This window comes from Corythoichthys intestinalis, chromosome 15, assembly GCF_030265065.1.
Source record: "Corythoichthys intestinalis isolate RoL2023-P3 chromosome 15, ASM3026506v1, whole genome shotgun sequence".
In the NCBI taxonomy this organism is placed as follows: domain Eukaryota; kingdom Metazoa; phylum Chordata; class Actinopteri; order Syngnathiformes; family Syngnathidae; genus Corythoichthys; species Corythoichthys intestinalis.
This window is the reverse complement of record NC_080409.1, coordinates 39,697,860-39,725,744: the sequence shown is the minus strand read 5'-3', so window position 1 is coordinate 39,725,744 and position 27,885 is coordinate 39,697,860. Positions and strand designations below refer to the sequence as shown.

The 27,885-nt window shown below is 40.3% G+C and overlaps 1 protein-coding gene across 1 annotated transcript in view; it reads left to right on the top strand.

The window, feature by feature from the left end:
• Positions 1-26,449, top strand: part of stag1a (STAG1 cohesin complex component a) — a 77,592-nt gene extending 51,143 nt beyond the window's left edge. The window contains exons 4-32 of the mRNA XM_057859328.1: positions 2,421-2,576; positions 2,660-2,756; positions 3,397-3,473; positions 3,539-3,743; positions 3,822-3,973; positions 4,056-4,129; positions 4,507-4,630; positions 4,705-4,803; positions 4,869-4,948; positions 7,287-7,394; positions 7,478-7,592; positions 7,697-7,814; positions 7,910-8,013; positions 13,421-13,513; positions 13,592-13,885; positions 13,965-14,035; positions 14,129-14,297; positions 14,610-14,702; positions 15,542-15,716; positions 15,791-15,930; positions 16,054-16,155; positions 16,230-16,378; positions 18,654-18,782; positions 18,854-19,056; positions 19,133-19,301; positions 22,510-22,626; positions 22,797-22,911; positions 23,012-23,092; positions 25,898-26,449. Coding sequence (XP_057715311.1) covers positions 2,421-2,576; positions 2,660-2,756; positions 3,397-3,473; positions 3,539-3,743; positions 3,822-3,973; positions 4,056-4,129; positions 4,507-4,630; positions 4,705-4,803; positions 4,869-4,948; positions 7,287-7,394; positions 7,478-7,592; positions 7,697-7,814; positions 7,910-8,013; positions 13,421-13,513; positions 13,592-13,885; positions 13,965-14,035; positions 14,129-14,297; positions 14,610-14,702; positions 15,542-15,716; positions 15,791-15,930; positions 16,054-16,155; positions 16,230-16,378; positions 18,654-18,782; positions 18,854-19,056; positions 19,133-19,301; positions 22,510-22,626; positions 22,797-22,911; positions 23,012-23,092; positions 25,898-25,921 — 3,633 coding nt within the window. The 3' untranslated portion in view covers positions 25,922-26,449. The remainder of the gene's footprint in view (positions 1-2,420; positions 2,577-2,659; positions 2,757-3,396; positions 3,474-3,538; positions 3,744-3,821; positions 3,974-4,055; positions 4,130-4,506; positions 4,631-4,704; positions 4,804-4,868; positions 4,949-7,286; positions 7,395-7,477; positions 7,593-7,696; positions 7,815-7,909; positions 8,014-13,420; positions 13,514-13,591; positions 13,886-13,964; positions 14,036-14,128; positions 14,298-14,609; positions 14,703-15,541; positions 15,717-15,790; positions 15,931-16,053; positions 16,156-16,229; positions 16,379-18,653; positions 18,783-18,853; positions 19,057-19,132; positions 19,302-22,509; positions 22,627-22,796; positions 22,912-23,011; positions 23,093-25,897) is intronic.
• The last annotated feature ends 1,436 nt before the right edge of the window (positions 26,450-27,885 follow it).

The window sequence follows — 27,885 nt, the reverse complement described above, 5'->3', positions numbered from 1 at the left end:
TTTTTCGTGTTGTGCGATACGCCAATGTACTTCAGCGAAAGTTATTCTGTATCGTATGTATGTATCATATACAGTGGTATGGAAAAGTATCTGAACCTTTTGTAATTTCTCACGTTTCTGCATAAAATCCCCATTAAATATGATCAGATCTTTGCCAAACCTCTGTCTAAGGAGACTTAAAGACCATTTGAAACCAATTTTCACCAAACATTTTAAGTCAGATGTTCATCAATCGAAAGAGAAGTTGTCTACAAATGGAGAGAGTTTGGCACTGTTGCTTCTCTCCCAAGGATTGGCCGTCCACCAAAAATGATGCCAAGAGTTCAGCGCAGAATACTCAGAGAGGTAAAAAAAGAACCCTAGAGTTTCTGCGAAAGACTTACAGAAATCACTGGCACAGTCCAGTATCTCTGTGCACACATCAACTACATGTTAAACTATGGCCTAGAATGGTGTTCATGGGAAGACTCAACGGAGGAAGCCACTGCTGTCTAAAAACAAACAAACAATGTTGCTTGTTTAATGTTTGCATAAAGGCACTTGGACACTCCACAGAAGTTTTGGCACAATGTTTTGTGGACTGATGAAAACAAAGTTGAAATGTTTGGGAGTAACACACAACGTCAAGTGTGGAGGGAATTTGAACAGCCCACCAACATCAAAACCTCATTCCCTCCGTGAGCATGGTGGAGGGAGCATCATGAATTGGGGCTGTTTTGCTTTTGCGGGAAACCCTGAGGTCGTCTGTCAGACAGTTGAAGCTAAAAAGAGGATGGATGCTGCAACAAGACAATGATCCAAAACACAGAAGTAAATCAATTTCAGAATGGTTCAGAACAAAATACACATTCTGGAGTGGCAAAGTCAGAGTCCAGACTTGAACCCCACTGAGATGCTGTGGAATGACCAAAAGACAAAGATTCATGCCAGACATCCCAGGAGTCTGACTGAACTACAGAAGTTTTGTAGAAAAGAATGGGCCAAGATTAGTCCTGATCGATGTGCCAGACTGATCCGTTGCTACAGGAAGCGCCTGGTTGAAGTTATTGCTGCCAATGGATGGGCCCACAAAATATTAAATGTGATGGTTCACGCATTTTCCCCCCTGCTGTCATTATTTGCATACTATCCTCATTAAAATATGCAAATCTAATAAATGTTTGGCTGGTTTAACTTAAAGCAGACAGTTTTTTTCATCCGTGTGATCTTGACAAAGATCAGATCACATTTGATGGTGAGTTTAAGCAGAAATGTGAGAATATCCAAAAGGTGCAGATATTTTTTATACCACTATATTCCTACTATCGACTCTATTCTCGATTTTAATGTTTTTTTTTATTTTTATTTTTTTTTAAATAACTCCTCTGTCATTATACTCAACTCACACTTGCAGCCGGCATTCAATCCATTCTTGGAGCAAGTTAATTATATATCTAAACTGAAGTCCAGTTTACTCAAAATGTTGACTTTAAACTACTTTAGTTTAGTACAGTATACTAAGAATTTGCATTATTTTTATATTAGGCTGTCAAAATTATCGTGTTAACGGGAGGTAATTTTTTAAATTAATCACGTTAAAATATTTGACGCAATTAACGCACATGCCCCGCTCAAACAGATTAAAATGACAGTACAGTGTAATGCCCTCTTGTTACTTGTTTTTTGGTGTTTGGCACCCTCTGCTGGTGCTTGGGTCCAACTGATTTTATGGGTTAGTACCATGAGTGAGCATGGTGTAATTATTGACATCAACAATGGTGAGCTACTAGTTTATTTTTTGATTGAAAAATTTACAAATTTTAGTAAAACGAAAACATTAAGAGGGGTTTTAATATAACATTTCTATAACTTGTACATTTATCATTTAACATTTATCTTTTAAGAACTACATGTCTTTCTATCCATGGATCACTTTAAGAGAATGTTAATAATGTTAATGCCATCTTGTTCATTTATTGTTATAATAAACAAATACAGTACTCGTACCGTATGTTGAATGTATATATCCGTTTTATGTCTTATCTTTCCATTCCAACAATAATTTACAGAAAAATATGGCATATTTTATAGATGGTTTGAATTGCGATTAATTACGATCAATTAATTTTTAAGCTGTAATTAACTCGATTAAAAGTTTTAATCGTTTTACAGCCCTATTTTTTTATTAATTCATTCATTCAGTCAGTCATTTATTTATTATTTATTTATTTTTTGTGCATTTTTTGCCAAACTTGAAAATCTCTTAAAATTGGTTCACTTGAAATGTTCAATTTTGTTTTAACAGTGTACACAATATTCTGGCAAATCAATGTGATATATTAGATGTCCATATCATAATAGAAGATTTTTACCATATAGCCCAGCACTACCAGGGAACCTCCGTTTTTTGTGCCAACCATTGATTATTCCCCTTCGTACAGACGGCCAATAAGAAGCCCCGCAAGATGCCAGTGGACAAAGGTTTGGGCGGGGGCAGGGGGCGAGGCAAAGCCAATGGCGTGGCGCAACACAACGGCGACGGTTCAGAACCCATCACGCTGTTCGAAGTGGTCAAGTTGGGAAAGAGTGCCATGCAGGTTAGCCCAGTGCTAATATGCTCAATGTTTAATCAAAGCTGATAAACTAATTGCATTTTTATTTTATTTTTTAAACTACGCAGTCGGTGGTGGATGAGTGGATCGAATCATACAAACAGGACAGAGACTTGGCCCTGCTCGATTTGATCAACTTTTTCATCCAATGCTCTGGGTGCAAAGGTGAGACGCTAAAACAGGGGAGTCAAACTCATCGTTGCAGCGGCCACATCAAAGTTAGGGTTTCCTCTGGAAATATCTGCCAGTTAGGGCTAGAGAAATAATTGATGATCAGATAAATTGGAAACTACTTTGATCGTCGATGAATTGACATTGTTAACTTGTTTCTTTGTTCTTAACTGTACAGCATCTTTGAGCATCAGTAAAAGCGCTCTAAAAATAAAACGTATTATTGTTGACCTCAAAATATTCCAAATCATTATTCTTAGCCTCCTAATAGCAAACATCCTCTCGCGCAAATTATTATTTGATTTACATAATATTAAAAAAGGCTAACGACTAATTATTCTTTTGAAATATTTTAATTAATTAAATATTCTGGTGTTTTTATATTTAAACAAATGTTTATCTAAATATTTAAAAGTTTGAAAAAAAAAAAAAGTAAATATTCTCTGATATTCTTGATTTTTTAAAATAAAAAATAACACATAATTTACTGTCGCAAAGCCATACAAATGATGCGGTGGGCAGAATCTGGCCCTCGTCACTTGAGTTTGACACCTGTACACAACAAGGTCAGCGTCCACTTAGCAGAAACTTACTAGTCCGTGTCGGTAAAAATTTCCGATTCTACCCTCTCCAGGCACGGTCAGGATTGAGATGTTCCGAAACATGCAGAACGCCGAGATCATTCGCAAAATGACGGAGGAGTTTGATGAGGTAAATCGGGATTGAGATACTTTGGCAGTCACTTTATTAATCTCCACCCCATTTGTGGCTCACAGGACAGCGGTGACTACCCGCTCACCATGCCGGGGCCAATGTGGAAGAAGTTCCGTTACAATTTTTGCGAGTTTATTTGCGTGCTAATCCGCCAGTGTCAATACAGCATTATCTACGACGAGTACATGATGGACACGGTTATCTCGCTCCTCACCGGGCTGTCCGACTCCCAGGTCCGAGCCTTTAGACACACATCAACGTTGGCCGGTAAGAAGACTGACAAATTCCCTTTGGATTCCTATATGGCTAAGTTTAACTCTTCATCATCATTTGTCTCGGATGTAGCCATGAAGCTCATGACTGCACTGGTGAACGTGGCTCTGAACCTCAGCATCCACCAGGATAACACGCAGCGGCAGTATGAAGCGGAGAGGAACAAGATGGTTGGCAAGCGGGCCAATGAGAAGCTGGAGCTGCTGCTGCAGAAAAGGAAGGAGGTCTGCAAAAATTTTGTCAAAATGCTTTAATTACCTGTATTTTTTACAGTACAAAATAGTCCATTTGCTTGTCATAACACAGCTTCAAGAAAACCAGGATGAGATCGAGAACATGATGAACTCCATCTTCAAAGGCATATTTGTGCATCGTTACAGGTGTGAAATCATGGCTTTTTATTTTATGAAATGTAACCCAAGTGGGTTGAAAATCGGATCATTATATGGTGGGGAAAAAATAAGGAAAATTGATTTATTAAAAAAATAAATAATCTGTAGATTTAAAAATTACATGGACTGAAAAAAGCACTCACAAAATTGATGGTTAAAAATCAATTTTTATTTGATGAATGCTTATTTTATGGGTTAAAAAAAGCTAGAAAAAAAATAAGCTGCTAAAAGTCTAAAAGAGATCAACCAAATCGCAATCTTCCCAAGTGGCTGTGGTTCTGTTTCTCATTACAATCATGAAATATGTGGCTTAACTTTGTGTTGACATTAAAATGGTGCACCTAATTGCTATTCTTGCTTACCAGAGATGCTATTGCCGAAATCCGAGCCATCTGCATCGAGGAGATCGGCGTATGGATGAAGATGTACAGCGACGCCTTCCTCAATGACAGTTACTTGAAGTACGTCGGCTGGACACTGCACGACCGGGTGGGTTCACCGGAAAACGATTTTGTATTACTGCTGTACGGTCGTCACTTCCTTCTCTTAATCTCCCTTTTCAGCAAGGTGAGGTGCGTCTCAAGTGCCTGAAAGCTCTGCAGAACCTGTACACCAACCGTGAGTTGTTCCCCAAGCTAGAGCTCTTTACCAACCGCTTCAAGGTAACGCGACAACAAAGTAAAAAATAGGAAGCATTCTTGTTGATACGTCTTTGTCATCACAACAGGACCGCATTGTATCAATGACACTGGACAAGGAGTATGATGTAGCTGTAGAAGCCATCCGATTGGTTACTCTTATCCTTCAGTAAGTAAGCTTGAATCCTAATATTTCTCCGTACCTCAATCATGGGCATTCCAGTGTTCACAATCTTGTTTAGTTACTTTGGAAAAAAACACAGAATTTCCTTTTTCTAGTGTGTAATAGTGGAGAAAAATGTAAATAAAAGCCATTATTTCCATAAAATTGACCCCCTTAGTGCGGGCAGACACTTAATCAATGCCAGTCCTATTTTAGCAAATGTAAAGCGAATACCCCAGACTGCATGGACTTCCATGTGACTTCATGAATACTCAATATCACATACAGTGGGGCAAATAAGTATTTCGTCAACCACCAATTGTGCAAGTTCTCCTACTCGAAAAGATTAGAGAGGCCTGTAATTTTCAACATGGGTAAACCTCAACCATGGAAGACAGAATTTGGAAAAAAAATAGAAAATCACATTGTTTGATTTTTAAATAATTTATTTCCAAATTCGAGTGGAAAATAAGTATTTGGTCACCTACAAACAAACAAGATTTCTGGCTGTCAAAGAGTTCTAACTTCTTCTAACGAGGTCTAACGAGGCTCCACTCGTTACCTGTATTAATGGCACCTGTTTTAACTCATTACCGGTATAAAAGACACCTGTCCACAACCTCAGTCAGTCACACTCCAAACTCCACTATGGCCAAGACCAAAGAGCTGTCGAAGGACACCAGAGACAAAATTGTAGACCTGCACCAGGCTGAGAAGACTGAATCTGCAATCGGTAAAACGCTTGGTGTAAAGAAATCAACTGTGGGAGCAATTATTAGAAAATGGAAGACATAAAAGAACACTGATAATCTCCCTCGATCTGGGGCTCCATGCAAGATCTCACCCCGTGGCGTCAAAATGATAGCAAGAACGGTGAGCAAAAATCCCAGAACCACACGGGGGGACTTAGTGAATGACCTACAGTGAGCTGGGACCACAGTAACAAAGGCTACTATCAGTCACACAATGTTCCGCCAGGGACTCAAATCCTGCACTGCCAGACGTGTCCCCCCGCTGAAGAAAGTACACGTCCAGGCCCGTCTGCGGTACGCTAGAGAGCATTTGGATGATCCAGAAGAGGACTGGGAGAATGTGTTATGGTCAGATGAAACCAAAATAGAACTTTTTGGTAGAAACACAGGTTCTCGTGTTTGGAGGAGAAGGAATACTGAATTGCATCCGAAGAACACCGTACCCACTGTCAAGCATGGGGGTGGAAACATCATGCTTTGGGGCTGTTTTTCTGCAAAGGGACCAGGACGACTGATCTGTGTAAAGCAAAGAATGAATGGGGCCATGTATCGAGAGATTTTGAGTGAAAATCTCCTTCCATCAGCAAGGGCATTGAAGATGAGACGTGGCTGGGTCTTTCAGCATGACAATTATCCCAAACACACAGCCGGGGCAACAAAGGAGGGGCTTCGTAAGAAGCCTTTTAAGGTCCTGGAGTGGCCTAGCCTGTCTCCAGATCTCAACCCCATAGAAAATCTGTGGAGGGAGTTGAAAGTCCGTTGTTGCCCAACAACAGCTCCAAAACATCACTGCTCTAGAGGAGATCTGCATGGAGGAATGGGCCAAAATATCAGCAACGGTGTGTGAAAAGCTTGTGAAGAGTTACAGAAAACGTTTGGCCTCCGTTATTGCCAACAAAGGGTACATAACAAAGTATTGAGATGAACTTTTGTTATTGACCAAATACTTATTTTCCACCATGATTTGCAAATAAATCCTTTAAAAATCAAACAATGTGATTTTCTGTTTTTTTCCCCCCACATTCTCTCTCATGGTTGAGGTTTACCCATGTTGACAATTACAGGCCTCTAATATTTTCAAGTGGGAGAACTTGCACAATTAGTGGTTGACTAAATACTTATTGCCTCACTATATGTCACAAAATTACTGTGTTTGTAAAAGGTGCCATGTTTTGTTTCTAAATATATTTTTTTTATTATTATAAGAGGTCTTGGTAGTTTGCCATTTTCGTCCTTAAATATTTGGAGCAACCGTCTGTCATATCAAGTTTTTTTTTTTTGTATGTGTTGCCTGTCTGTTTAAATTGCCAGTACTAGTTTTTCCTTCCAGATACAAGCAGTTACCTAATTTGCTGCCATTGATGGTAGAAAAAACACATCTGCTCGAAAAAATGTTTTTACATAGAGCAATAGTAACTTTGTCATATTACCACCTACAAAACTCAAACTAAGGAAACTTATCAACACCCTTCCCACTGTTGTAACTGTTTAATTATTTCATAAATTGAATGAATGGCAGCTAAGTTAAAATGTTTATATATATTTCAATTTTTTTTTTTTTTTTTTACAATAGTGCGCTTTTGTTGCTACAGGGGCAGCGAAGACGCACTCTCTAATGAAGACTGTGAAAACGTCTACCATCTGGTCTACTCTGCCCACCGGCCCGTGGCTTTGGCCGCTGGCGAGTTTCTGCACCGGAAGTGAGTACTCGACGACTTCAATGCAGTTGCAACATGTCATTTTACAATTTTTGCTTAATGTGCGCTTTGCCCATTGCTACCAGGCTATTCAGTCGTCACGACCCGCAGGCGGAAGAAGCATTGGCCAAGCGCAGGGGTCGTAGCAGCCCCAATGGGAATCTCATTCGCATGCTGGTACTGTTCTTTCTGGAGAGTGAGGTAATGTCTTTTTTTTTTTTTCACCGCTTATAAAATGTAATATCACTGTATTGTAAAATCTAAATATGAGAAGAGAATGTAAAGACAAAACTGCATGTATGCAGCTTCACGAACACGCAGCCTACCTGGTGGACTCCTTGTGGGAAAGCTCTCAGGAGCTGTTAAAAGACTGGGAGTGTATGACCGAGTTGCTCCTGGAGGAGCCCGTGCAAGGGGAAGAATGTAAGACTAAGTCCTCTTAGTTTTTCTATAGTTGACTACTCTTTTGCTTACAGTTAATATCCTTTCCTCTTTCCTTCATCTATCCATCTCTGCAGTGTTGTCCGACAGGCAGGAGAGCGCGTTAATAGAGTTGACGGTGTGCACAATTCGACAGGCAGCAGAGGCCCATCCGCCTGTAGGCAGAGGCACTGGCAAACGGGTGAGTTTCCTCAGGGCCTTCTACACCTTCAGAGATATGTTTGTTTTTCAATAAATACAATAGTGGACATAACGTAGTAATAAAAATTAAATATTATAAATCAAATTTTGACATTTAATTTAGGAAGCGCATCAACACATTTCCTTGGATCTGTGATTTAGTCATGAAAGTTCACATCGGCAACCAGAAGGGTTACTATCCTGAAATCATATTATCCAATCTGGTGCTGCAACGATTAATCAATTAACTCTAGTATTCGATTAGAAAAAAAAAGGTTCAAATTAAATTTTGCTGCTTCGAGTATTCGTTTAATTAAAGTATGGTTTATTTTGAAAGTGTTTGCATTTAGTTTTACTGATTTGGGTGGATACACTGCTGTGTAGTCTGCCTCATTTCACATGGCTGAATGCAGCTGCTCCATATTAAGACCAACATAAGCTAAGTTTTTGTTTGAGGTAATGTTTTTTTTTTTATTGCATTCGTAATTTAGTTTTTAGGTATAGCCGTTTTTTGTGGGAATATGTGTCTGAACCATTTGTTAAGAGCATTGTGGGAAAAAAAAACGTTAGCGTTTTAATAGCTTTTAAGCTAGCGGACTTTTGCTATGTAAGTTAGCCAATTGTTCTTTTGTTGTACATAGATCCTTATTTATTTATTTTTCATACCGTTTGAGGCTCAGTTCAGGTGTTTTAATTTTTCATGTTCCTTATCCGATTACACGATTATTCGAACTAACTAGTTCATCGATTAATCGACTACTAAAATAATCGATAGCTGCAGCCATAATCCAATCAGAATTGCCAACCTCTAACAAGACTTTGGTAGCTAACTCATTATTGGTTAGGACTTAGCATATCTGAGAAAAGGGACAAGCTATGTGTGTTGGTTTGGTGGGTGACTGGTGAATCAACCAATCATGTTTGATTTTAAACAGGCGGGAGCCAAAGAAAGCTTTAGCCCTTCTTGAAGTCCAAGACCGTGGAGGTGATGACATTGAGTGGTGACAGAAGGCGAGAAAGAGAATGAGAAACAGAAAGAGAGAGAGAGGGGTCAGAATGGTGGAAAATAAAATTGATGTGGCGAGCTTGGTTAGCAAAGTGGAAAAGCATTTTGAGGCCGAAAATGATCAGCGCTATATTCAGATCAACATACAGGCTGCATAGCTGGAGTTGTTTACTTTTTACAACCAACGAGAACGTCAACGGCGGATTTGTTCAAAGTCAGACCACGGGCATTAAAATTCGGCTGCACATCTGCAAGCGAAGATTCATTTGAAAACTTATGGGGACGCAAGGATTGGCCGGCAGATAGAAGTGGAGCGGCACAAAGACCCAAGTCCAGGCAGAACCGAGAGCTGCTGAAAAGTCATCAATGTTGCATTTCTCGGAATGCAAAGATTAGCATTTTGAGGACATGGTGAGCGTCAAGCTTCCGAAAACAGGAGGGGCAGATTTTATGACCACAACCATGAGATCGGAAGCAAAGAAAACTACTCATGCCTCTATTATGGTAGACAGTAGAGTTGGGAATCTTGGGGCACCTCACGATTGGATTACGATTCAGAGGCGACGATTCGATTATGAATCGATTATTGATGCCTTTAAACCAGAGCTGGCCCAGGACATTTGGGGGCCCTAAGCAAAATAATGAACGGGGGCCCTATTTTTGGCCCACCATTTCGTCACAGTGTACTGTGAAACCCATACATGCAATCCAACCCATACGTCCATATTTTGTATATTAACCAGATTTTGTTGCACTGCATACTTCAAACATCTCACCCCAAATGATTGTCAGTACTTACAGTAATAGCGCCAAACCTTTTTCTAAAAGAGGAAAGAAAGGAGTGAAGGAAGAACTTTTATTTTTTTAATCTTTTAATCAAGTATCAAAACTCACAAAAGTCAAATAAAGCAAACTGTAGTAAACAAAATAGAATATAAATTAAACAATTGCCAGATTGGGGGCCCCCTTGTGGTCAGGGGTCCTAAGCAGCTGCATAGTCTGCGTATAGGCTGGGCCGGCCCTGCTTTAAACAGTCAATAAAATAGTCAAGTCCCCATTCTGTATCAGCAGCTTTAAACTACATTCAATCTTCAACAGAATAAATCGTAGCATTTTGCAGAAATATATTTTTATTCAACTAAAAGTGAACTCAGGTACAAATTAAACACAATGTGTACTACTACTTCAATACAAATAGCTCAAAAAAGTGCTTTGAGTTGTGTAAACATGCCTCAATGCCTCAAATCCTTTTGCATCCGAACCTCAACGATATGCGGGACAGGTCAAGAGTATTTAGCTACTGAGAAAATTCCATGTTCTTGTATAAGAACAGGAGTTGATCCACTCCTGCAGATGAAAAATCAGCGTGTGGGCGCAGCATGTCAGATGGCTAAAGTTACCCATCTGGGCATTGACAACCATAATAGCTGCGTCGTCCGTAATGGAGAAACGTCTTTTTTCGCGATGTTTCATTCATTTACAGCACCGCTTAACAGTTCAACCATATTAGCAACCTTGTTCATCGCTCTTTTTTGAAGCACGTGTTTTTTCAGCTCCCACTCATCGGTTATGAAATGGACTCTTACTGTAACAAACAATCCGCGGGCTACAGATTTCCACGCATCACACGTAACGGTGACTTTGTCTACATTCGACAACGATGACATGATTTCTACTTCCGTCTGCTGGTAGAGAGCCGGACTGTTGTGTCAGTGATGGGATGACGTACCTCGGCTTGCTTTCAACATTCTTCGAAATCCCCAATTTTCTAGATTTTCTCGTAGAATCCAAAATTATTCCACACGTCTAAATTTATGGGAGCAGGTCTGATCACACGGAGAGGTTGGTTGGGTAGGTCAGCCATACCTGTTGCTGTTTTGTATCTAGCGGCATGAGTTGTAGATGTGTACTCTCGGTCCGTTCCTCATTGCGTCCCGATGACCGCGCCGACTGTGTTTTAGTTCTGCTTTACTTGGCATATTCAAATAATCGGAATATGGATGTTTGTGAATCGTTCTCGAATCTTCAGCAGCTGAATCGTGAATAATCTAAAAATCGGAAATTTCATACACCTTTAGTAGACAACTGCCTTTAGTAATATGGTTCCGATGTCCAATGTCCTGCGTTATACCACCGATGGTGATGTTAAGGAGAGTTTTTTTTCTGAGTTAAAATGCAATATCTGCCAGAAAATTAATTGTATGCATTCAATTAATTGTGCTGCTTTTCTAGATTGACGATGTATTTTCTTGACAGCGATTGCTGAGTTGATGACCCAGTTGTAGCGCTCGCTGATTCAAAAAGGTTCTTTTTATCAAGCGTCGCTTAAAAATCCTCCTGAATAATTACCTCGTGGTGTTTTATGTCTGATCCCCTGTGGCACCATGCTGCCTCTCAGAGATGAGTCTTTGTACTGCATCAAAGGTGTGAGGTGTGCTTACTCTGTTGGTACACAACATACTGGAGCAGTGACGTGCGGTAAGGTTCATGGTCGGTGAGGCACTGACTCGCTTAGTGTCAGATTTTCAAATATATAAACCAAAAAGGGTAGCTTATTCAATTGGCTACTGGTTCTTTAATATCACATCAGCATTCTTCACACAACACGAACACACGGTACATATTACAAATACGTAAAAGTAAGAAAATAATATGCATTTGCTCTATACCCTCCATGTGTTGGCCGTCGCAATTCTATCATTCATGCAACATAAATGAGAGTAAAAAGTGTTGTACAAAACCACAGATTTCAATTGACATTTAGTGAAATATTCAGTTTTTAAAACTTTTAATTCTGATACTTTAATCAATTTATAACAGATTTCTCAACAAAAAGCATGAAAAGAAGAACAAAGAAATATTTTATATACGGCCAAAATTTAGTTTTTAAATATTCTATTGTATTTTTCTTAGTCTAATCTCTTTCTTAGAAGATTGAAATGAAAACTGTTTGTGGTCTTACCTTTATTTGTAGATGAAGTCCATGCGCCTGTCCTTCGCCACAAAAACCTTACTTTGTTGTTAAAGTCCTCCTTATTTTCCTTTAGTTTTAAAAGTCTCTCCGCCTCAATGGAGACGATTGCTTCAATTAGATCGTTCTGTATTCTATTTGTCAAGCCAGAAAACACAGTGGATGTGTCCAAATGTTTAGCTAACCTTTCATCTTTCTCATCAAAAGCATGTTCTACATAATTGTCACCATTAGAACAGCTTGCCCTCTCATCATTACCACAAAATGCTAACTCCTGTTTAGCTAGGAAGCAGGTTGCATTAATGAGGTCTTTCAAAATCGTTCGGTTTTCCTTTACCTTAGAATTGTGGATGCTAACGTTGAGCCTCCGCTGTTCGTTCAAAGCCAAATCGATCCTTGAGCTTCCAAAAGTTTTTAAAGCAATCTGGCTTTGAAAGTGAGTGGTCGATCTCTCATGTTTGCTGAGGCTTCGTGGTAAATTTTTCATGTCACAATATCCCGTGTTAGTCCAGACATTGGCACAAGTTGAGAACAAAAGGCAGGGAAAGCAGTTAAGGCGATTTTTCGAAGGACAGCCACATAGCCAGTCTTTTCGGGTGCACCACTCTCCGTTTGAAAAGAGCGAGTTATCTTCTGTCCCGTAGTTTGAAGCAAACCTTTTAGCTCCGGCGTTGGTCTTACCAGTGTTAATCACGTCCCCTTTTGAATGAAAGTCCAAATTTGAGAAACTTTTAAGCTTAGATATACAATCCTCTTCCATTTTGGGAGTCCGACGTAGCAAATTACAAAACGGCTCACAGCAGTGCATTTGACTCGCCTGGCACCAAGTACCTGTTAGCTCACGTACGCCCCCCTTCAGTGCGGCAGAGTACTATCTGCCGCAACCTGAGCCTTTTCACTGCGGTTTTATTTCCCATCAGCAAAACTAAATACGTCACTAACAAACATTAAACTTTAAGGGTTAAAGACATTAGCCAGACTGTGGAAACTCGGGTTAAATAAACATATCTGCAAACATTATAATGGCGACATGCAGATATACGGCAACCCGCACGCTCCACTTGCATGTATCAACCCAGTTTGTGATGAATTGCGCAGTCAGAGGTGAGGCTTTACTCTTTGCTGCCGCACCTCTCGTTTCATTTCTTTATTTGATCAGGAAATTGGCAAATTCAGCGATTGTGACTATAAATAATGTTCAAAATTAGTCATACATAAAGATCAGTGGACAAATATTAATATAAATTTGTTGTTATAATTATTTTTTGTCATGATGACAGGACTGCCTCCCCTGACCGCACGTCACTGTCTGGAGATATATTTTATTTACTATATTTTACTTCCTCATTATGTTGTGTCACACTCATTTTCACATTTTTTTTTCTCCCCAGACCAACTTAGTTGTATTTTTTTCATCTGTGTACTCACTAGGTTTTGACAGCCAAGGAGAGGAAGACCCAAATTGACGATAAGAACAAACTGACGGAACACTTCATCATGGCACTGCCAATGCTCCTGTCCAAGGTGCAAAATGCCTTTGCTTAAAGCTGCACGAGAAAGGACCAAGCCATTGACCCACCCATTTTCACCTTCTCCCTGCAGTACCAAGCAGACTCTGAGAAAGTGGCCAATCTGCTGCAGATCCCGCAGTTCTTTGACCTAGACGTGTACAGCGCCGGGCGCATGGAAAAACACTTGGATGCGCTGCTTAAACAAATCCGGCTGGTGGTGGAGAAACACATTGAGACGGATGTGCTGGAGGCGTGCAGCAAGACTTATAGCATCCTCTGCTCAGAAGAGTACACCATCATGAACAGAGTGGATATCGCCCGCTCGCAGCTTATTGACGAGATGACCGATCGCTTCGCGCACTCCGTGGAGGAGCTGCTGCAGGAGGCGAGACACCAGCACAATTCCTTGTTTATACTCATACAATGACTTATTTTTGCGCTGACATGTGTTTATCGAATTACAGGCCGAAGAAGCCGATGACGATGACATCTACAACGTTTTATCCACACTGAAAAGACTCACAGCCTTCCACAAGTAAGAACTCTCTCTTTACTTGCAGTCTAACAGTAGTTCCATATGTTTTTTGTTTTTTTTAATTAATATACGACATCCTCTGCCGCCCCTCAGCGCTCACGACCTAACACGCTGGGATCTGTTCGGCAACTGTTACCGGCTGCTGAAGGCGGGCATCGAGCTGGGCTCCATGCCGGAGCAGATAGCCGTACAGGCGCTGCAGTGCTCCCACTACTCCATCCTCTGGCAGTTGGTCAAGATTACAGAGGGAGCTCCCAGCAAGGTGCTACACACACACTGATGTAAAAATCGATTATATTGTTAGTTACTTTATAATAAGTATAAAGTAAACCTTTAAAAAAAAAAAAAAAAAAAAAATTATATTCACTGGCCACCATTGACTGCGCAAGACGTCGTGATCGCTGCCACCCTCCCAGTCAAAAATGAATGGCAGCCATTGAGTGCCCTGTAAAGAATTAAACAATGTTAGCGATGTATGACAATTTTCCAGGTAAAAATACTTGAGGCGGGGGTTCATTTTTTCTTATTGGAGCAAATGGGCTATCTACAATGTTACTTGTTTATGTTCATATAGGATGACTTGCTGGCCCTAAGGAGAGTAGTCAAGTCTTTCCTTGCCGTGTGCCAGCAGTGCCTGTCCAACGTCAACACGCCCGTCAAAGAGCAGGTACAATTTAAAGGGATCCACGGATGGAAAGGCTTGTTTTTCTTAAAAGATAAATGTTATTATGAATTAAACACTTTCAATTTGATCCCGAGAGGAACATTAATGAGCATGATAGCACTGTCAATATTTCACAAAACGAGCAGCAAAAGCAAGGAAAGACTGGATGTGACAAGACTAGAGTAGGAAAAAAACGGTCCTCTGCCAAAATGTGCTACACCGGTGAGTTTGACACCCAAAGTACTACCGTGCACTTTAAGCTTGTTTTGTTTAGATGCATACAGACAGAAGATACTAAAGATGTCTTAAGAAAATAGTAAAATGTGGTAATATCAAATAAGGGTGGTTTAAATATGCTACGTGACTAATGTGGTCAACAATCTGCTTTAAGGCTACAAGAAAACACAATGCTTAAAGGTATGAGAGGGAAACACATGCGAAAAGTATTTTGAGGCAATGAAAAGGTAATAAAAGCTTAATTAAAACACAAATAGTAAGTACTCACTGCTTTAAACCAATGTGTGCATGTGTTGGACGTCCCACCACGAAGAAGGAATTGGAGAAACCCAGTAGTGTTCGTCTAGTGACAGTGGCATCACCCCGAGTCTCTGTTGTGCGCATGAAACATGGCGCCCTCCGTAGGTCAAAAAATGTACTTAATATTATACATTTTTAAATCAATGGCAATAGTCTATGTGTTTCTAATAAAAATATTTTAGTAAAAGAAAGCAGTTGTAGGTTATTTGAGCCTATATGTCTTTAAGTCCGAGGTTCCTTTTTAAAATGACGGGTTTTTCCATTTCCTGGGTTTTCGAACACCTCACACGGCCTATTCTGCTTAGGCTTTTATGCTGCTCTGCGACCTGCTGATGATCTTCAGCCACCAACTGACGACCGGCGGCCGGGAGGGTCTCCAGCCGCTTGTCTTCAACCCCGACGGCACTTTGCAAAACGAGCTGCTCAACTTTGTCCTAGACCACGTCTTTATCGACCAGGACGATGAGAACCAGAGCATGGGTGAGAGGGAGTTTGAAAGACAAACAAAAATAAAAAATAAAGTTATCGTAATAATGAATTTGACTGACTCTCAGAGGGCGATGAGGAAGATGAAGCCAACAAGATTGAGGCCCTGCACAAGAGAAGGAACCTGCTGGCAGCTTTCTGCAAACTCATCATCTATGATATCGTCGACATGCCAGCGGCTGCTGACATATTTAAACATTACATGAAGGTAAATTTAACTCATTGGCTGACACTGACTGGCCACACGTCCAATTTATTTTGACTGGGAGAGGCTCACTATGTTGCCGTTGTATTGTACTTAATGAGTGTACCTTTGTTTCTTTTATTTCAGTACTATAACGACTACGGCGACATCATCAAGGAGACCTTGAGTAAAACAAGACAGACTGACAAGATCCTGTGTGCCAAGACTCTCATCCTCAGTCTGCAGCAGGTCCGATATTCTGTACAACACCTCTTTTTAAATAGACAAAAACCTCTAAAAGATTTCATTATACGTGTTTGTAGCTCTTTAATGAGTTACTACAGGACCAAGGCCCCAACTTAGACCGCACATCGTCACATGTGAGCGGCATCAAGGAGCTGGCTCGCCGTTTTGCTCTCACCTTTGGCCTGGATCAGATTAAAACCAGAGAGGCAGTAGCCACACTACACAAGTAAGTTTGCTGGTGCAAGCGCACATTCAGGTGTATTAAGAGGATCTGAACTACTCTATTTAATTTTCAGTGTTTTTTTTCTCCTGCCTATTTAGTATTAGTCTTTCGGATGAAAACACATATTAGTCTTAGTCTAGTTATTGTGTATGTCATTTCTAAATGTGTTAGTCATAGTCTAGTTTTAGAGAATACTCAAAATGTTTTAGTCAGTAAAAATTCAAAGTTTTTAGCCTAAACGTAACACATAAAGGTTTCCACCAATTTAGGATTATCATTTATTGTCCACTCTTATATTAACAATAATAGTTCTATTTCTGCTAAATTGCTCAAATGGTAAATAGAGAGTACTTATATAGCACTTTATCTACATTGTTACAATGCCCAAAGCGCTTTACATTAGCACATATTTACCCTTTCACACACACATTCACACACCAATGGTGCTGCTGCCATGCAAGGCGCTGCCAACCCAGTGGGGGCAAGTTAGGGTTCAGTGCCTTGCCCAAGGTCACTTCGACAATGGGCAGTCATAGCCGGGAATCGAACCGCTGACGCTTTGGTCCCAGGACAACTCAAGCTCCCAACTGCACCATGGCCGCCCTTAAAGCAACACTACGTAACTTTTCAACCTTTATCAAATAGTTTCATGAGATTTGCGATGATATGTCGACCGACAACTAGTTGAATGACACCTCTTTTATATCTTGAGGGGGGTCTGTATCGCTGTCACCGGCACTAATTAACTTTGAGGAGGGTGACAAGCACCCTGCCACACACAAAAAACTTCAAATGTGCCGACTGCTTTACGGCATACCTCGCGTCCTCTTTCCCCCATTCATTATAAAGACGGAAGTCCATGCGAACGCTTTCGCACCAATTCGGCAAAGATGGCAGAGCAACAAAAGAGATAAACAGTTTTGTCTGAGGAGGGAAAAAAAGGGAGGTGTTAGGTCTAAACTTAATACTTGAACTAAGAAAACAACAAAAGACCTAGGAAGGGACGGAGGAAGAATCAGACTTGAGACGAAGATAAAGCTTTTACGCTAACGGCCGTCAGGAGAAAAAGTTGATGCGGGCCGTGTGGCTCACAACAAGCTTATCTAACCTAACCCCTGAGGAGCGGAGCCTTTTATTGAGAACAGAAACATTATGGTGACGTCTACTGAAAACAGAAACATTATGGTGACGTCTACTGAAAACAGAAACATTATGGTGACGTCTACTGAAAAAGGAAACATTATGACTCTTTTCATTGTGTAAGCACTAAAGCACAAGCGAATAGACTGTTACATGAAAAAACAATCATAACACCTAGTTTTAAACACACATAATTGCAATAACTATTGTAAATATGGTGAATATTGTTAATACTGTTATTGTGCAAAAGCATTAAAGCACATCTCACAGAGGCTACCAGGATATACAGAATAAACATTGGCCCGACTTTCACCCGCTGGCATGACGCCCGCCCCTCCTTCAAGTTCTGGTAGGGTGGGGGATTTAGCCGCATTAAGCCACACGGTTGCTAACAGTCATATGCTATTGTTTAGCCATTGTTTAGCCACAGCTGGATTCATTACTACATACTACATACTATTCATCTTTCACACAGCCGCTGGGAACAGAAAATTTGTTTAATCCATCTGCAGGCGACCGGAAGATTGATTTTTTAATTTGATTGATGATGTTACCACACTGTGCGGTTGTGCGCTGGTCCTCATGGGAAACGTAGTCTTCCTTAAGGAAAAACACTACCGTTTTTGTCTACCAGTGTCGCTAAAATCGACCAAAACTTTAAAAAAGTGTTGCTTTAAGTGCAATGATTATCAACATGTCCAAAATATGAGCAAAGAATAATACGTATGCTCAAATAATTGGACATTTTCTGTGAGTGCATATGATTGATGAAAACAGACATTTTGCAACCACAACTGTTTTTGTTGTGCCCTGCAAACACTCAAAGTAATGCAATAAAGAGGAAGCTTGCAAGGCTAGCAGCGCAAACAAACTTATATATTTACCTGACCTCGGTGCTGGAGTTACACCAAAAATGTGGAAAAGATTTTAAGTATTATAACAGACAATTTGCCTAATGAAATTGTAAGTATATGATAACATTAAATAAATATCAGTGCGGCGAGCTTATTTAGCATCGTATCGTATCATCCTTTCAGACATAAACTGGCAAACGGGTTTTCTCATCCAAGACGTGTGTCAAGAAAATATTTTTTTATCGTTAACGCACAACACTGATTCTGTCCTTCCGACTTAACAGAGATGGAATCGAGTTTGCCTTCAAGTACCAAAATCCTCGAGGACCTGAGTTTCCTCCAATTAACTTGGCCTTCCTGGAGGTCTTGAGCGAGTTCTCCTCTAAGTTGATTCGCCAAGACAAAAAGACAGTGTAAGTAAACTCACGACTTTTGGGGAACAAATCTTTGGTTCAAGATACTGAACTGCCACACGTCTCGTCAGTCACTCGTACCTGGAAAAGTTCATGTCGGAGTCCATGTCGGAGCGGCGAGAGGATGTGTGGCTGCCGCTGATATCGTACAGGAACAGCCTTTTGACGGGTGGCGATGAGGACCACATGTCAGTCACTTCAGGCTCCAGCAGCAAGACGGGCTCCGTCCGCAGTAAGAAGGGACGGCCGCCTCTTCATAAGAAACGCATCGAAGGTAAGGTTGGGCGATTTGGGCTTGAAATTTAAATGCTTTGATTTTTTGGGATTTTGATCTATTTCCTATATGGCAGAGGAGAGCAACGTGGAGGGCTCGTGGCTGATGCGCAACGACACCTTGCAGACACCCAGCGCGCTGCAAACCCCTCAGCTCACCTCAACCGTCCTCCGGGAGAACAGGCCGGCGGAACACATGCCCGACCCGGATTCAGAACCCGGTTCAGAGAACGACTTCGTACACAAGTGAGTGTGGTGTGGCGACTTACACGTTTTTAGTCATTGGCTACCATTAACGGCAATAGATAGTCTAATCCAGGGGTGTCGAACCGATTCCAAAAAGGGCTGCAGTGGGTCCGGGTCTTTGTTCCAACAGATCCAGCACAGACAGTTCAACCAATGAGGTTTCTGCTAAAACAAGCAGCCCCTGATGCAATCAACTGATTAAACTTGTAAGACACCAGATCGGTGAAAAGGTATTCCTCTCGTTTGGTTGCAATGAAATCCAGCACCCTCTGCGGCCATTTGAGGACCGGTTTGACACCCCTGGTCTAATCCATTTTGTCTAGGTGCTGCTGAAAAATTCAGGCCCGCGGGCCAGATCTGGCCCACCATATCATTTTGTGTAGCCTGCGAATATGCAGCGACTTCGTTTTTCGAGAAGATAAAATTCAATTAAAAGGCTAGTTTGCCTTGCTCCTCCACGCCCTGCATATTTGTGGGCGTAATAAGGCAGAGTGTGACGTCACGCCATGACCAATTTCAAATCCTATTGTTTGCAGGGTAATTATAGTTACTAAAGTGATTGCGATCAAATAAAAAACTATTTTACATAGATAACACACTGCGCCCGTTACATTTTGCAAGAAACATTTAATTTTTTGTTCATATACCGGTACAAGACGAAATGGATTATTAAGATGCAAGTGTCTACATTGTACTATGAGATATTTACACTAAAGGACATGCAGCTCATTTGCTTATAAAAATCCATGTATAAGACGCACAGGACAAAACTGGAACAGGGTTCAAAGTGGGGGTAAAAAAGTAGTGGTTTATGTTAGGGCTGCAGCTATCGATTATTGTAGTAGTCGATGATGAGTAAGTTCAAATAATCGAGTAATCGAATAAGGGACATAAAAAATAAAATACCTGAGCTGAGCCTCAAACAGTATAAAAAATAAATGAGGATCTAAGTACAACAAAATAACAGTCGTCTAACTTACATAGCAAAAGTCCGCTTGCTTCAGTACTATAAAATGCTAACATTTTTTTTTTTTTTTACGATGCTCTGAACAAATGGTTCAAACACATATTCCCACAAAAAACAGCTAAATATACAGTGGGGAGAACAAGTATTTGATACACTGCCGATTTTGCTGGTTTTCCCACTTGCAAGCCATGTAGAGGTCTGTAATTTGAATCATAAGTTCTCTTCAACTGTGAGGGACGGAATCTAATACAAAAATCCAGAAAATCATTGTATAATTTTTAAATAATAAATTTGTATTTAACTGCATGAAATAAGTATTTGATACATTACCAACTAGTAAATATTTCAGCTCTTAGTTCTTTAAGAACTCCTCCTGTTCTCCACTCATTACTGGAAGTAACTGCACCTGTTTGAACTTGTTACCTGTATAAAAGACACCTGTTCACATGCTCAAACAAACTCCAACCTCTCCACAATGGCCAAGACCAAAGAGCTGTGTAAGGGCATCAGGGATAGAATAATAGACCTGCACAAGGCTGGGATGGGCTACAGGAAAATAAGCAAGCAGCTTGGTGAGAAGGTAACAACTGTTGGAGCGATTATTAGAAAATGAAAGAACTTCTAGTTGTCGGTCAATCTGCCTCGTTCTGGGGCTCCATGCAAGTTCTCACCTCGTGGGGCATCACTGATCATGAGGAAGGTGAGGGATCATCCCAGAACTACACAACAGGACCTAGTCAATGACCTGAAGAGAGCTGGAACCACAGTCTCGAAGAAAACCATCAGAAACACATTACGCCGTCATGGATTAAAATCCTACAGCGCACGCAAGGTCCCGCTGCTGAAGCCAGTGCATGTCCAGACACGTCTGAGGTTTGCCACTGACCATCTGGATGATCCAGAGGAGCAATGGGAGAAGGTCATGTGGTCGGATGAGACTAAAATGGAAGTTTTTGGTCTAAACTCGGCTCGTCGTGTTTGGAGGAAAAAGAAGGATGAGTACAACCCCAAGAACACCATCCCAACCGTGAAACTTGGAGGAGGAAACATCATTTTTTGGGGGCTGCTTCTCTGCCAAGGGTACAGGACGACTGCACCGTATTGAGGGGAGGATGGATGGGGCTATATATCACCAGATCTTGGCTGACAACCTTCTTCCTTCAGTGAGAGCCCTGAAGATGGGTCGTGGCTGGGTCTTCCAGCATGACAACGACCCAAAGCACACAGCCAAGGCAACTAAAGAGTGGCTCCGTAAGAAGCATCTTAAGGTCCTGGAGTGGCCTAGTCAGTCACCAGATTTGAACCCGATAGAAAATCTATAGAGGGAGCTGAAAGTCCGTGTTGCCCGGCAGCAGCCCCGAAACCTGAAGGCTCTGGAGAAGATCTGCATGGAGGAGTGGGCCAAAATCCCTGCTGCAGTGTGTGCAAATCTTGTCAAAGACTACAGGAAACGTTTTGTATCTGTAATAGCAAACAAAGTTTCTGTACCAAATATTAAGTTCGATTTTTATGATGTATCAAATACTTATTTCATGCAATTAAATGCAAATTTACTATTTAAAAATCATACAACGTGATTTTGTTTTTTTGTATTAGATTCCGTCCCTCACAGTTGAAGAGAACTTATGATACAAATTAGACCTCTACATGCTTTGCAAGTGGGGAAACCAGCAAAATCGGCAGTGTATCAAATACTTGTTCTCCACACTGTACCTATAAACTACATTACGAATGCATTTAAAAAAACATAAACAAAAACTTAGCTTATGTCGGTCTTGACAGGGAGCAGCTGGATTCAGTCATGTGAACTTAGTTATGTCATCTTCACTGTTGCCACTAGAGGGCATTGTATGCACCCAAATCAATAACATAAAATGCAAACACTTTCAAAACAAACTGTTACAACGCCACATTAATGAAACTGATACTCAAAGCAGCAAAATTGAATTTGAATCTTTTTTTTCGAATTGAATTACTCGAGTTAATCGATTAATTGTTGCAGTATTAGTTTATATTCCAAAAAATTAGATAATCATAAATATTATAAATATACTACCAAAATAGCTGTGGATTAAATCCTCTTGGGAAACACATCCCTGGATTAGACGTCTATTGCATTCAATGGCACTGAAACATGATCATTCAATACCAGCTATCCCAATTAAAATGGATTCGATGTTTATCACTGCCAAGGGCAACGACTGAGTAAAACACATTTGACTAACACGACTTTTGCTGCAGCCCTCAGATGCAAATGTCTTGGCTCGGTCAGCAGAAAATGGAGGAGGTGAACCGGAAGGACCGGACGGCCATGAACTACATAAAGTCACGCAGCAATCAGGGGGTCCGGCAGACAGTGTAAGTTGGATTAACAAAACAACAAAAGTTTATCACAAGATTTCTATTTTACCGTATTAAACTCTGAAAATAAACTGAATGTTGTATGTTTTTTTATTTTTTATTATTTTTTTTTTAATTAAAAGAAGTTGCACATAGCCATATCATCACATGTAATGAATGCTTTTCAGGCGCGGGTTAATGGAGGATGACGCCGAGCCCATCTTCGAAGACGTGATGATGTCGTCGCGAGGCCAACTGGAGGACATGAACGAAGAATTTGAAGACACAATGGTCATCGACCTGGTCGGTGACATTCTCGTTGATTTTGTTGTTTTCTTCTCTGTCTGGATAAAAATTGATTTTTTTTTTTCCTTCTGTTTTGTCAATTTTTTAACTCTACCAGCCACCTTCGAGGAACAGACGTGAGAGAGCAGAACTAAGACCGGACTTCTTTGATTCAGCGGCCATGATCGAGGATGAATCGGTGAGCAAATCAGATCTTGCACTGAGATTTATGTATTAACTTGTTAGTTATATTGATGGGGAAAGAAATTAGCGACCCTTAACCCATTGTGGGGAACTAATACGATGGAGAAAAAAAAGTTGGGTTTTTATTGGGAGCTGTAATCATAGTGTACTAAGTTAAAATGGATTAGACGGCTGTTACTGTCAATGGCAGCCAAAGAGAGGCCGACCATTGTGGGACCTATGTGAGGTCAAAAAAGATATATAAAAACAAAGAAAATTCCCAGAGCAAGATACACGCAGGCCACACTTACTGTAGTTTTGTCTTTATTCTTATTTTTTCAATTTATTATAATTAGTTTTAGTTTGTTTTTAAGTTTCCATTTTTCTAAATTTATATTTTATTTAGAATTATAGATATTTTTCATTAAGCATAACTTTAATTTGCATTAGTTCTGCGATTAACTCGAGTAATTCGATTAGAAAAAAGATTCAAATTAATTTTTGCTCCTTCGAGTATTCGTTTAAGTAAAGTGGCGTTGTAATGGTTTGTTTTGAAAGTGTTTGCATTTACCAGTATTGATTTGGGTGGATACAATGCTTTCTAGTGGCAACAGTTAATATGACATAACTCATTTCACATGGCTGAATCCTGCTGCTCCAAACCAACATAGGCTAAGGTTTTGTTTAAGATAATGTTTTTTTAATGCATTCGTAATTTAGTTAATACGTATATTTGTCCTTTTTTGGGAATATGTGTTTGAACCATTTGTTAAGAACACTGTTAAAAAAAAAAAAAAAAAAGTTACCATTATGTAGCATTTAAGGTAGCAGACTTTTGCTATGTAAGTTAGCAAATTGTTCTTTTGTTGTACTTAGATCCTCATTTATTTTTTTCATACTGTTTGAGGCTCAGCTCATGTATTTTAATCTTTTATGTTCCTTGTCCGATTACTCGATTATTCGAACTAACCAAGTCATTGATTAATCGCCTACGAAAATAATCGGTAGCAGCAGCCCTAATTTTGCGTTTTTATTTATTTTTTTTGTATATATTGAATCTAAATGTTTTAAATGGATCCTTCAGTTAAATTACCGTATTTTTCGGACTATAACTCGCACCTGAGTATAAGTCGCACCAGCCATAAGATGCCCAACGAAGAGGAAAAAAAACATATACTGGTATAGGTCGCATTTTGGGGGAAAATTTAATTGATAAAATCCAACACATCTTGAAAGGCAATTGAAAAAAAATACAATAGAGAACAACATGCTGAATCAGTGTACAGTATTATAATGTTGCATGAACAACGAAATGGGAACGTGGCCGGTATGTTAACGTAACATAGCTATTAAGAGTTATTCAGATAACTAGAGCATAAAGAACATGGTAACAAGTTTACCAAACCATCAGTGTCACTTCAAAACACCAAAATAACATGTGAAATGACACTCACCGGCCACTTTATTAGGTACACCATGCTAGTAACGAGTTGGACCCCCTTTTTCCTTCAGAACTGCCTCAATTCTTTGTGGCATGGATTCAACAAGGTGCTGGAAGCATTCCTCAGATAGTTTGGTCCATATAGACATGATGGCATCACACAGTTAGTGCAGATTTGTCGGCTGCACATCCATGATGCGAATCTCCCGTTCCACTACATCCCAAAGATGCTCTATTGGATTGAGATCTGGTGACTGTGGAGGCCATTTGAGCACAGTGAACTCATTGTCATGTTCAAGAAACCAGTCTGAGATGATTCCAGCTTTATGACATGGCGCATTATCCTGCTGAAAGTACCCTTCAGAAGTTGGGTGCATTGTGATCATAAAGGGATGGACATGGTCAGCAACAATACTCAGGTAGGCTGTGGCGTTCCAACGATGCTCAATTGGTACCAAGGGGCCCAAAGAGTGCCAAGAAAATATTCCCCACACCATTACACCACCACCACCAGCCTGAACCGTTGATACAAGGCAGGATGGATCCATGCTTACATGTTGTTGACGCCAAATTCTGACCCTACCATCCGAATGTCGCAGCAGAAATCGAGACTCGTCAGACCAGGCAACGTTTTTCCAATCTTCTATTGTCCAATTTCGATGAGCTTCTGCAAATTGTAGCCTCAGTTTCCTGTTCATAGCTGAAAGGAGTGGCACCCGCCGTGGTCTTCTGCTGCTGTACCCCATCTGCCTCAAAGTTCGACGTACTGTGCGTTCAGAGATGCTCTTCTGCCTACCTTGGTTGTAACGGGTGGTTATTTGAGTCACTGTTGCCTTTCTATCAGCTCGAACCAGTCTGGCCATTCTCCTCTGACCTCTGGCATCAACAAGGCATTTCCGCCCACAGAACTGCCGCTCAGTGGATATTTTTTCTTTTTCAGACCATTCTCTTTAAACCCTAGAGTGGTTGTGCGTGAAAATCCCAGTAGATCAGCAGTTTCTGAAATACTCATACCAGCCCTTCTGGCACCAACAACCATGCCACGTTCAAAGTCACTCAAATCACCTTTCTTCCCCATACTGATGCTTGGTTTGATCTGCAGGAGATTGTCTTAAACCATGTCTACATGCCTAAATGCACTGAGTTCCCGCCATGTGATTGGCTGATTAGAAATTAAGTGTTAACGGACAGTTGGACAGGTATACCTAATAAAGTGGCCGGTCAATGTATCGCAAACTCCCCCCAAAATTGCAATGTCAGTTTTTTACAATATCCTTCAGCCCTACCTCAATTTGAATTTGATACCTGCAATGTTTTCGCCACACGGGATGAAAAATATTTGCGGAATGTTTTGTTAATTATTTGTGTGTATCCTTGCAGGGGTTCAGCATGCCCATGTTCTGATGACGACAAAGGTATGAAAAAAAAAAATGCGGCTCCTAATCAGGAAGTAAACAGAGACAGTGGCGGCTACCGGTGTTCTACGTGAACTGTCAATCACGGTCTTTTACCAAGAAGGGATTGTACAAGTACTTCACTTCTGGACACTTGGTCCACCACTTCTTCCTTGCTCAGACAGTTTGAAAAAGCGTTCCTCTGGTGTTCCACTCTGTACAGCCCCGCCCGAGTCGTTCCCTTCACTTGTTGTCGCACTTTGGTCCATCCAGTTCAAATCAAAGAGTGGACGTCAACTCTACATGTTCTATATATGTGCTCTTATCACTCCCCCTTGCCGTCCTGTTGGAGTTTCTCTGCACACAAATAAGAGTTTTTGTAAAGTCAAGTCAAAAAGAAGACATTTTGAATTCTGTAGCTTTAGTACTAAAAGTTTTAAAACCAAGTGTTTGTTTGTACAGCATTTTTCTTCTCGAATGTGTATTCTACTTGTTTGTTGCCAAATGGTGGCCTACATACAAAACATTCTCTTCTGCATCTTCTTGCCCGTCTCACTTTTTTCACCCTCCCTAGTCACTGCTTCAGTATTTGCTGTTGCTCCCTTGCCCTACAGACAGTGATTGACTCGTGTCTGTGCATCACGTATGTTGTTTGAATGTGTCTTCGGGTTTTGTGTAAATATCACAAACAGTCCGCGGAGCCCTAACGTGCTCTTAACCCCCCCCCCCCCCCCCCTTTTTTTTTTTTTTTTTTTTTGTCAACCTTCGTTTTTAAGAAAATAAAATGCGTACTCAATTTATGGAGTTGTGTTCATTTTGCACAAAAATAAACAAGATGGTATTAATTTCCTGTTTTGGACTTTTTGCCCCTCTAAAACTAACCTTTAAAAAAAAAAAACTTGCAACTTGTCATCGTTGGAAGGATGGATTCTGTTCTTTACCAGTAAATTTTGAAGACAATGATCCAAAACACAACAGCAAGTCAACTTCTACGGAACCCCTGAAGGGACATTGACAGAAATAAGATAAATTTAAACCATCTGGTGCGCACCAGATAGTATGTGGTGCCCACTAGAAAGTATCTGGTGCGCTGTAGAAACTATCTGGCGCATTGAACATCGGCATTTTAAGCGTGTTAAAAATGGTAATACAGGATTTAGTTGAGCTTTACTTCAATCTTGGACATAACTATAAAGATATTACTGTATTACTTGCACACCAAAATGTTTCCCGTGGGCACCACATACTATCTGGTGCGCACCAGATAGTTTTTAGTGGGTACCACATACTATCTGGTGCGCACGGGAAACATTTTGGTGTGCAAGTAATACAGTAATATCTTTATAGTTATGTCCAAGATTGAAGTAAAGCTCAACAAAATCCTGTATTACCATTTTTAACACGCTGAAAATGCCGATGTTCAATGCGCACCCGCAGTTTGTGGCCTATAAAAGGGAACTTTCTGGTGCACACAAGATCATTTTTATTGGGCACCACATACTATCTGGTGCACACCACATGATTTGAATATTTAATTTCTGTGTATGTCCCTTTAGGGGTTCAGTAAAACTTCTGAGTTGATTAAAAAATATTTTTTAGCGAAGTCCAAACTAGTGCTGCAACGATAAATCGATTGAGTAATTCGATTTGGGAAAAAAAGCTTCGAATCAAATTAGAGTGGCATTGGAAGTGTTTGCATCTAGTTTTATTGATTTGGGTGGATACACTACCCTCTAGTGGCAACAGTGAATATGACATAACTCATCTAACATGGCTGAATCCAGCTGCTCTCTGTTTAGGCCAACATAAAGTTTTTGTTTGAGCTAATGTTTTTTTTTTAATGCATTCGTAATTTAGTTCATAGGTGTATTTAACAGTTTTTTTGTGGAATATATGTTTGAACGATTTGTTAAGAGCATTGTAAAACAATGTTAGCATTTTAAAGCATTTAAAGTAGACTTTTGCTATGCAAGT